This window comes from Oncorhynchus mykiss, chromosome 17 (genome assembly GCF_013265735.2).
Source record: "Oncorhynchus mykiss isolate Arlee chromosome 17, USDA_OmykA_1.1, whole genome shotgun sequence".
Classification (NCBI taxonomy): Eukaryota; Metazoa; Chordata; class Actinopteri; order Salmoniformes; family Salmonidae; genus Oncorhynchus; species Oncorhynchus mykiss.
The window spans coordinates 2,165,401-2,176,951 of NC_048581.1; the positions used below are offsets into that span (position 1 = coordinate 2,165,401).

General features: G+C 42.2%; 1 protein-coding gene across 1 annotated transcript; it reads right to left on the minus strand.

Moving 5' to 3' along the window:
- Positions 1-3,361: 3,361 nt before the first annotated feature.
- LOC118940183 (zinc finger protein 239-like) lies at positions 3,362-8,084 on the minus strand. Its single transcript, XM_036948585.1, has 2 exons — positions 7,334-8,084; positions 3,362-4,645 (listed from the first exon to the last, which is right to left on the minus strand). The coding sequence occupies exons 1-2, from the start codon at positions 7,653-7,655 to the stop codon at positions 3,843-3,845; spliced, it is 1,125 nt and encodes a 374-aa protein (XP_036804480.1). The 5' UTR covers positions 7,656-8,084; the 3' UTR covers positions 3,362-3,842.
- Positions 8,085-11,551: the final 3,467 nt, after the last annotated feature.

The following is an 11,551-nucleotide window of genomic DNA, read 5'->3' on the forward strand; positions in this document are numbered from 1 at the left end:
CTGCTCCTACATGGTGTAACAATACATCATGTATATAATGAACAGACTAGGTCTATACTGCTCCTGCATGGTGTAACAATACATTATGTAGATGTATATAATGAACAGACTAGGTCTATACTGCTCCTGTATGGTGTAACAATACATCATGTAGATGTATATAATGAACAGACTAGGTCTATACTGCTCCTACATGGTGTAACAATACATCATGTAGATGTATATAATGAACAGACTAGGTCTATACTGCTCCTACATGGTGTAACAATACATCATGTATATAATGAACAGACTAGGTCTATACTGCTCCTGTATGCAGATGTGGAAAACATTAAGAGGCCCCTTTAAAATGATCAGTTTCTCTCATTTACTATTTATAGGTTCGTGTTTGGGTAAAATTATTTTTTTTTGTTTTATTCTATAAACTACTGACAACATTTCTCCCAAATTACAAATAAAAATATTCTAATTTAGAGCATTTATTTGCAGAAAATGACAACTGGTCAAAAGAACAAAAAAAGATTCAGTGTTGTCAGACCTCAAATAATGCAAAGAAAAGAAGTTCATATTCATTTTTAAAACAACACAACACTAATGTTTACACTTAGGAAGAGTTCAGAAATCAATATTTGGTGGAATAACCCTGATTTTCAATCACAGCTTTCATGCGTCTTGTCCTGCTCTCCACCAGTCTTTCACATTGATGTTGGGTGACTTTATGTCACTCCTGGCGTAAACATTCAAGCAGCTCTCGGCTTTGTTTGATGGCGTGTGACCATCCATCTTCCCTCTTGATCACATTCCAGAGGTTTTCAATGGGGTTCAGGTCTGGAGACTGGGCTGGCTGTGACAGAGTCTTGATCTGGTGGTTTTCAACGGGGTTCAGGTCTGGAGACTGGGCTGGCCATGACAGGGTCTTGATCTGGTGGTTTTCAACGGGGTTCAGGTCTGGAGACTGGGCTGGCCATGACAGGGTCTTGATCTGGTGGTTTTCAACGGGGTTCAGGTCTGGAGACTGGGCTGGCCATGACAGGGTCTTGATCTGGTGGTTTTCAACGGGGTTCAGGTCTGGAGACTGGGCTGGCCATGACAGGGTCTTGATCTGGTGGTTTTCAACGGGGTTCAGGTCTGGAGACTGGGCTGGCCATGACAGGGTCTTGATCTGGTGGTTTTCAACGGGGTTCAGGTCTGGAGACTGGGCTGGACATGACAGGGTCTTGATCTGGTGGTTTTCAACGGGGTTCAGGTCTGGAGAGACTGGGCTGGCTATGACAGGGTCTTGATCTGGTGGTTTTCAACGGGGTTCAGGTCTGGAGAGACTGGGCTGGCTATGACAGGGTCTTGATCTGGTGGTTTTCAACGGGGTTCAGGTCTGGAGACTGGGCTGGCTATGACAGGGTCTTGATCTGGTGGTTTTCAACGGGGTTCAGGTCTGGAGACTGGGCTGGCCATGACAGGGTCTTGATCTGGTGGTTTTCAACGGGGTTCAGGTCTGGAGACTGGGCTGGCCATGACAGGGTCTTGATTTGGTGGTTTTCAACGGGGTTCAGGTCTGGAGACTGGGCTGGCCATGACAGGGTCTTGATCTGGTGGTTTTCAACGGGGTTCAGGTCTGGAGACTGGGCTGGACATGACAGGGTCTTGATCTGGTGGTTTTCAACGGGGTTCAGGTCTGGAGGCTGGGCTGGCTATGACAGGGTCTTGATCTGGTGGTTTTCAACGGGGTTCAGGTCTGGAGAGACTGGGCTGGCTATGACAGGGTCTTGATCTGGTGGTTTTCAACGGGGTTCAGGTCTGGAGACTGGGCTGGCCATGACAGGGTATTGATCTGGTGGTTTTCAACGGGGTTCAGGTCTGGAGACTGGGCTGGCTATGACAGGGTCTTGATCTGGTGGTTTTCAACGGGGTTCAGGTCTGGAGACTGGTGGTCCTCCATCCACACCTTGATTGACCTTGGCTGTGTGGCATGGAGTATTGTCCTGCTGGAAAAAACAACAACCTCTCAGAGTTGGGGAACATTGTCAGAGCAGAAGGAAGCAAGTTTTCTTCCAGGACAACCTTGTACGTGGCATGATTCCTGTGTCCTTCACAAATATAAATCTGCTCCATTCCAGCCTTGCAGAAGCACCCCCAGATCCTCCACCAAATTTCACAGTGGGTGTGAGACCTGGAGAGGCCTTACAAGCCAGTGTCTCGCAACCACTGTGACATTTTGTGGAGGATCAGTGATGATCTGGGGGTGCTTCTGCAAGGCTATTGAACTTCAGTTCATGAAAAAAAACTAGCAGGGTTACGTGTTATGAAGCTAGCCATAACAGTGGAATTTGCGGTTTGCCTTCAAGATAAAAGTCCCTTGTTGAAAAGTGATGCAGAAGGTTACAATTGGTGGAATCATGCCATATTTAGACTAGATAATGTTAAACAAGGTTGGATTGCGGACCAATGAAATGGGGTATCAGTCGACTCAGTATCCAAATACTTTTTTTCCTCAGACTCCAACATCCACGTTGCATTGTTTTTCCTATGGAAAATTGTTCAATACCCATAGGTTGACAATAAATGTGTCTCAATTCACAGTGGTTTGGGTCCCGCAATAAGAGCTACGACACTAATGTTCTCTGGGAGTCACTGAGTAGACTGATACCCCATGTCATTGATCCACAATCCATAGGTAAGGCTGTCCAGTGAAATAAGTATGTCCTCAATGCAATTCTAAAGTCTAATACATCCAGTGTGATTAAAACAGATTTCTGTCAAATTAACAAATTGTCTTTTGTTGACTTTATATAACATTCTAACCTCTTTAGCATGATCTATTCAATTATGGCACAATTCCACTATTTGCATTAATTTGCATCACTGTCAATTACATACTTTTATTTTGAAGGCTAACCACAAAGTCCACTATTTAGCTAATCCTTATTGTGGCTCGCTTCACATAGATGGGTCCGAACACCATTAATCAAATAAAAACTGTCTTATAAATTAGGGTTCTTTTTAGATGATGACACCTAGCTACGGAAACAGATGTCGTTTTGCGCTATGTTTTTGGGGGAAGAACATTGTTAGCATCCATGAGCTAGCTAGCTTTTTTTAATGACCTGCACTGTAGGTGTAGGCGAGACAACTTTACCAGCATCATAGCATATGAAATACGAGTGATCATGTAATCAATGTGTAATAACTATGGGGAAAAAATGTATAAATGCGTTACATTATTATGTGACGTGCAGTCATATTCAGGTCCTGATTGGTCAACAAGCTTATTTGACACCTCAGTGTTTTTTTGACACGCAAAGACCCCAACGGCGTTCCACATCCCCAACACACACAGAAAAACACACAGAGCCAGAGTAAAATAAGAAGACTATTTAATCACAGAGAGAGTGTACATAGAATCTACATAAAAACTGACACACTCCATATTCAATTTTAAAACATACAAATGTTTTTTAAGTAGGTTTTCTCCAATTTGATTTCATATGGAAATAAGAGAATAAACAAAACCACAACGCACCAATTTTCAGGTAAATATGAGAAGTGTGGGAGGAATGTGTGTGTTACCTCATGAATTGTAAGTATGTGAAAAATCACTCTCCACATTGGGAGCACGAGTAAAGCTTCTCATATACATCCCTGTGTGTGTAACCTCAGTCTCTCAGGTGCCTAAACTGGGTAAATATCTTTCTGCACTGGGAGCAGCGGAAAGGCTTCTAGTCTTTCAGGTGCCTAAACTGGGTAAATATCTTTCTGCACTGGGAGCAGCGGAAAGGCTTCTAGTCTTTCAGGTGCCTAAACTGGGTAAATATCTTTCTGCACTGGGAGCATTCGTAACATTTCTCTCATGTGTGGATTCTTTCATGTGATTTCAGTTGCCGTAACCAGGTAAATGTCATTCCACACTGGGAGCAGCGGAAAGGCTTTTCCCCGGTGTGTCTTTGCTCATGATTCTTCAGGAAGCGTAATGAGGTAAAATTCTTTCCACACTGGGAACAGTGATGTGGCTCTTCTTCTTTGTGTGTCCTCTCGTGTGATTTCAGGTTACCCAACCGGTTAAAACTCTTTCCACACTGGGAACATTGGAAAGGCTTTTCGCCTGTGTGGATTCTCTCGTGTATTTTCAGGCTCCCGAACTGGGTAAATCTCTTTCCACACTGGGAACATTGGTAGGGCTTCTCTCCGGTGTGTGTTCTCTCATGCTCTTTCAGTTGCCTTACCCAGCTGAAACGCTTTTCACAATATAAACAGTAGTAAGGCTTTTCCCCCGTGTGCACTCTTTGATGTTCTTTCAGGTTACTTAACCGCTTAAAAGTATTACCACATTGAAGGCATTTGTGAGGCTTATCTCCTGTGTGTATTCTCTCATGTGATTTCAGGCAACTTAACTGTGAACATCTCTTTCCACACTGGGAGCATTGGTAAGGCTTCTCTCCGGTGTGAATTCTAGTATGTATTTTCAGGCTCCCTAACTGGGTAAAACTCTTTCCACACTGGGAACATTGGTAGGGCTTCTCTCCAGTGTGTATTCTTTCATGCACCTTCAGTGTCCGTAACTGGGTAAAAGTCTTTCCACAGTGGGAACAGTGGTGTCGTCTTGCTGGTTCAGACGTCTCTTGCTCTGGATCTTCTGAGTCTGGTGTCTCTCCTACCAAAGACAAACCGTGTGTTTAATTTAACAGTGAGATCAGGGTCGTATTCACTAGTAACTAAAACGAAACGGTGTTCACGAATTAATACGACCCTGAATGAAACCTTCACATGATAAAAACTGTCTTCCTATTAGGTTTAATCCAAATCAGATCCTTCAATAAACCTGAGGCCAAGATCCATAGGTGTTTTTCTGGTGCTCATTATGAAAAAATGAGTCAGTAGCCAACAATCAGACAATAGAAAGGTGGAGTCAATTAGGCCTATTTCATAGGTTCTCATTGGTCAGCATTTGGCTCCTGTTCTGTCTTTCGATGTCCAAATCATTAATTAAACATAGTACTCTAACACAGTCCTTGTCATATTAGCAGTGCAGGCATCTTTTAGATCTCTTTCTAAGTTCCTGACGGAGATGTTTAACACTGGTATTTTACTGCGAATTGCATTTTGGAAAATGTTTTAAAATGATGTTTTATTGGCTGCTTCAATACAGGAGTTGCATGTTCTGTTAATATTAATTACCATAATCCTAATCTAAATATGATTTCTGTATTGGCCACATTCATAATTAAGTCGGAAATTGCATGCATTTTGGCCCTTACAGAGTAGGAGGGCAAGTCTCAAAGAAGGCTTTTCAGTCGATCATATTTCATGGCTTTTTGAAAGAGCTCTCGGAGCTTGTTTCTCCACTCACAGCTGTCCCCCGGTGTTAGTTATAACATGGATAGGCATATCGAAGGAAAGGCTTGGCTGAACACAAACCAAAAACATTTAAGATTGTGATTTTCATTATTACTTCAGAGAAGAAAACAACCGTTATGGATGTTACAGACGGACAGACATTCAGATCTAAAAATGTCTTGATTCAAATCTATCATAACACATTTGCTTACATTTGGCATATTTTTAAGTAGATGGGCAAAACAAGTGACCTAAGAGACTGAGCGTCATCGTCAGTGCCAGGCGGGCCTGATCCAGTGTTTCAGAAACGGCCTCCTGGGTTTTTCACGCCTGACAGTGTCTAGGGTTGGAGGCAACCTGGTACTAGATGGGTGTACCTGACCTGGTACTAGATGGGTGTACCTGACCTGGTACTAGATGGGTGTACCTAATAAATTGGCCGGTGAGTGTCTCTTAATTGTTCATGTTTTCTCTAAATAAGCTTTGTCGTACAATTAAAAGGTCAAATACACTGCATTTCAAACAGTCATCAATAATCTAATGAATTCAGGGCTTGTGAAATTATACCTAGGCTAAATATATTCCTTCCACAACCATAAGTTTAAATAGTTTAACCTGGTTTTATGCAATAATCTCAAGAATAAATTGAAGAAGAATAAATACTACAGGACTATTTCACAGATAGTTGATAAACACAATGAGAAATGTATTTCAACATATATATATATATATATATATATGATATTCCTAACATCCATAAGCAATTGTTGATATCTTGAAAAATGATGTGTTCTGGAGAGAGAGAGAGAGAGCGAGAGAGAGAATCTTAGCCAGAACACATCATTTTTCAAGATATCAACAATTGCTTATAAATGTTAGGAATATCATAGCGCTGAAAAAGTAAACTGAAAGGAAAGAAACCCATATAAACCATGTAAAAACCTTGATGAAAGTTCTCTTTACAGATAGTTTTATATTATTAAGTTTTAATATGATCCGATGTATGCTGCAGGTTTTACCAAAACATTTCCTCTCCGTCACCCCCTCCTCCCTCTCTTTACAAGACGAAAGAACACACAAACAAAACTCAAGACACTTCAATGTGGCCTGTACTGCTTCATTAACATCTTCTTAACTAATACTGGAGGAAAGCTGTGAGTGGGAAAAAAACAAGCTCTCTGAGCCCTTTCTAAAAGCCATGAAATATGATTGGCTGAAAAAAATGTTTTTGAGACTTGGCCCCCTACAAGGTAATGGTCGAAATTCAGGCAATTTCCTCCCTATACGTTTCAAATAAAGCCTGAAATCCTAAATATAAACGTTAAAAGGGCTGATTTGGGATTTTGCCACTGAGCTACTTCCCCAGAGTCAGATGAACTTGTGGATACCAGATGAACGTGTGGATACCATTTGTATGTCTCTGTGTCCTGTATGAACGAAGATAGAGGTAGTTTTGCAAGCCAATTGCTAACTAGCGTTAGCACAATGGCTGGAAGTCTACAGGTATCTGCTAGCATTTACCCATAGACTTCCAGTCATTTTTGTTAACGCTCGTTAGCAATCTCGCAAAAAAGCTTGTCCATTTCATGTAACATCCATAAAGCTTCTATTTGGGGTTTTTTCTCCAACATGCCAATATTTAGAATTCAGATTTCCTGGGTATACACTCAGGGGTGCTACAGACAAACACATCAAATGTTTAATTTATATTTTGTATTTCAATTCTGTGAGACATTAAAGTTGTGATTTTGCGTGCAAATGTAATGTCCATAACCCTGGAATCGCCCATAACTTCGGGAGAATGACCCTTTAAAATCACATCAGTTCAACAGAAATACATATTTTTATACAACGTTTATACTGTCCCAAGATGCAAAGAAATACAACAATACATGACAAAACAACAAATGGTGTCTTTTTCATTTTTAACTGTGTTTTGGGGTTTTTGAACATCGGTTCAACAACTGCAGAAAAGTGCCCCCCTTTTTTAAAAGACAGTACTCACTGGTGTTAATCAGATCTCCATTCTGCTCTTCTTCCTCCTCCAGTGTGACAGTGATCTCCCCCTCCTCCTTCACTCCAAAAACGTCTTCCTCTTCTTTCACCGTGACAGTCGTCTCCTCTTTCACTGTACAAACTGCACCCTCTTGTTTAACTTCCTCCTCCTTTTTCACCGAAACGTCTTCCTCTTTCACTGTAACAGCCTCATCCTTTACTTCTTGTTTAACTGTGACAGCCTCTTCTTCCTTCTCCTCTTTCACGAGAGCTTCTCTCTCCGTCCAGCAGTCCTCCTCTTCAGCGGAGTTGTGGTAGCTTTTTGAACTCATGGTCGGGGATGTTAGCTAGTTAGCATTAGCGATTAGCCTACTGCTACCTTAACCAGACAGCAAGCTGACGTACGTATGATATTAAAAGGGGTAACTAGTAGATACGACAGAAATGTGTTTAAAACAGAGTGGCGAATAAACACCGAAAGCGTATAAAGAGCTCAAATGTTCCTGCTACGTCGCCTAGCAAAGCTACCGAGGTCGCAGTTGTGGTTGAACAAACTTCCCGTCCATTAGATTATACGTCACACAGGCAGCATTGCCTGAAAGACGCCATTAGCCATCTGCTGACTAGAGTGGGTAACGCAGTTTAGGAAATGAATATGTATTTGATTTATTTTCATTTATTTCGTAAAATAATAATGTTAAATGAAAACGTACAAACAGAAGCATGTGTTAATCGGTGCCGGTCTTGAGTGACGGCTCCCGAGTGGTACAGCGATCTAAGGCACTCACTCTTAAGACCAGCACCGATTAACACATGCTTCTGTTTGTACGTTTTCATTTAACATTATTCTTTTACGAAATAAATGAAAATAAATCAAATACATATTAATTTCCTAAACTGCGTTACCCACTCTGGTCAGCAGATGGCTAATGGCGTCTTTCAGGCCTCTAGCTACTACAGATCCTGGTTCGATCCCGGCCTGTATCACAACCGGACATGATCGGGAGTCTCATAGGGCGGCGCACAATTGGACCAGCGTCGTCCCGGTTAGGGGGGTGTTTGGCCGGGGTAGACCGTCATTGTAAAACAATAATTTGTTATTGCCTAGTTAAAGAAAGGTTAAATTAAACCATTATAATAATTTAGAAAATCAGTCAAACAAACAGATAATATCACAATAAGCAGAGATGTCTATACTGCTCCTACATGGTGTAACAATAAATCATGTAGATGTATATAATGAACAGACTAGGTCTATACTGCTCCTACATGGTGTAACAATACATCATGTACAGATGTACAGTGCATTCGGAAAGTATTCAGACTCCTTGACTTTTTCCCCATTTTGTTACGTTACAGCCGTATTCTAAAATTGATCAAATATTTCTTTCCCCTCATCAATCTACACACAATACCCCATAATGACATCACAATACCCCATAATGACAAAGCGAAAACAGGTTTTTAGAAATGTTTGATGACAGATTTGCACACTCTTGGCATTCTCTCAACCAGCTTCATATCATGGACCTAAACCTACCCCTAAACCCTTACACTAAACCAAGTTCATATCCTGTACCCAGCCCTACCGCTAAACCAGGTTTAGATCCTGTACCCAACCCTACCGCTAAACCAGGTTTATATCCTGTACCCAGCCCTACTCCTAAACCGGTTTATATCCTGTAATCATTCCTACCAATAAACCGGGTTCACATCCTGTACCCAACCCTATCCCCTAAACCAGGTTCATATCCTGTATCCAACCCAACCCCTAAACCAGGTTCATATTCTGTACCCAACCCTACCCCCTAAACCAAGTTCATATCCTGTATCCAATCCTACCCCCTAAACCAGGTTCATAACCTGTACCCAACCCTACCCCAGGTTCATATCCTGTATCCAACCCCTAAACCAGGTTCATATTCTGTATCCAAGCCTACCCCCTAAACAGGTTCATATCCTGTATCCAACCCTACCCCCTAAACCAGGTTAATATCCTGTAACCAACCCTACCCCTAAACCAGGTTAATATCCTGTACCCAACCCTACCCCTAAACCAAGTTCATATCCTGTATCCAACCCCTAAACCAGGTTCATATCCTGTATCCAACCCCTAAACCAGGTTCATATCCTGTATCCAGCCCTACCCCTAAACCAGGTTCATATCCTGTACCCAACTCTACCCCCTAAACCAGGTTCATATCCTGTACCCAACCCCTAAACCAGGTTCATATCCTGTATCCAACCCTACCCCTAAACCAGGTTCATATCCTGTACCCAATCCTACCCCTAAACCAGGTTCATATCCTGTATCCAACCCCTAAACCAGGTTCATATCCTGTACCCAATCCTACCCCCTAAACCAGGTTCATATCCTGTACCCAACCCAACCCCTAAACCAGGTTCATATCCTGTACCCAACCCCTAAACCAGGTTCATATCCTGTATCCAACCCAACCCCTAAACCAGGTTCATATCCTGTACCCAACCCCTAAACCAGGTTCATATCCTGTATCCAACCCAACCCCTAAACCAGGTTCATATCCTGTACCCAACCCCTAAACCAGGTTCATATCCTGTACCCAATCCTACCCCCTAAACCAGGTTCATATCCTGTACCCAACCCAACCCCTAAACCAGGTTCATATCCTGTACCCAACCCAACCCCTAAACCAGGTTCATATCCTGTATCCAACCCAACCCCTAAACCAGGTTCATATCCTGTACCCAACCCCTAAACCAGGTTCATATCCTGTACCCAATCCTACCCCCTAAACCAGGTTCATATCCTGTACCCAACCCAACCCCCTAAACCAGGTTCATATCCTGTACCCAACCCCTAAACCAGGTTCATATCCTGTACCCAACCCAACACCTAAACCAGGTTCATATCCTGTACCCAACCCAACCCCCTAAACCAGGTTCATATCCTGTACCCAACCCAACCCCTAAACCAGGTTCATATCCTGTACCCAACCCAACCCCTAAACCAGGTTCATATCCTGTACCCAACCCCTAAACCAGGTTCATATCCTGTACCCAACCCAACCCCTAAACCAGGTTCATATCCTGTACCCAACCCAACCCCCTCTTTATTTGTATTATCTTCTTTACATCTTTTAAACCAAATACAGTTTGTTTTCATGAAGTCAAGCCAAAGACAACAAGAAACCATGAACTACAATGCCCCTCACCCTTGTCCAACCCCAAACCTGATCTGGAAACCCAGAAGACGGAACAAAGCCCTGAGCTGTCCCTACAAGACCTGATCTGGAAACAGAGGAGAGGGATAGAGGAGGGAACGAGATCCTGAGCTGTCCCTACAAGACCTGATCTGGAAACAGAGAAGAAGGATAGAGGAGGGAACAAGATCCTGACCTGTCCCTACAAGACCTGATCTGGAAACAGAGGAGAGGGATAGAGGAGGGAACGAGATCCTGAGCTGTCCCTACAAGACCTGATCTGGAAACAGAGAAGAAGGATAGAGGAGGGAACGAGGTCCTCAGCTGTCCCCACAAGTCCCAAAGTTATTTGTCTCTCAGGAAAATGGTTATTAAAAATACATTTTCGAGAAATATAAAAAAATAAACAAAGACTGAATGGGGGCTTTAATGCCACATTCTCTAAGATACATATCCATCACATATGTAAACAGTAGATCACCCTTAACAACATATAGCTTTACCTAGCAGGGTCTTGTAGATGACCTGGAGCCAGTGGGCTTCACAACATATAGCTTTACCTAGCAGGGTCTTGTAGATGACCTGGAGCCAGTGGGCTTCACAACATATAGCTTTACCTAGCAGGGTCTTGTAGATGACCTGGAGCCAGTGGGCTTCACAACATATAGCTTTACCTAGCAGGGTCTTGTAGATGACCTGGAGCCAGTGGGCTTCACAACATATAGCACTCGATTAACAACATATAACAATCAATTTAAAAACCCCACAAAAAAACAGAGTCAGAGTAAAAAAAAAAAAAAGACTATTTAATCACAGTGTGTGTGTGTGTGTACATAATCTACATAAAAATGGACACACTCCATATTCAATTCATATCTTGGGATTTTAAAACATAAAACATAAATGTATTTTTTGAGTAGGTTTTCTCCAATTTGATTTCATTTGGAAATAAGAGCATAAACAAAATGACAAACCACCAATTTTCAGTAAAAGATGAGAACAAGTGTGGGAGCAATGTGTCTGTTACGTCATGAATTGTAATTATG

Bases quoted from the DNA above. Each gene is read 5' to 3' on its own strand.
- LOC118940183 (XM_036948585.1), bottom strand. From the start codon at position 7,655: ATGAGTTCAAAAAGCTACCACAACTCCGCTGAAGAGGAGGACTGCTGG. The intron at 4,646-7,333 runs GTGAGTACTGTC...TGTCTTTGGTAG, and splicing joins TGGAGATCTGATTAACACCA to GAGAGACACCAGACTCAGAA.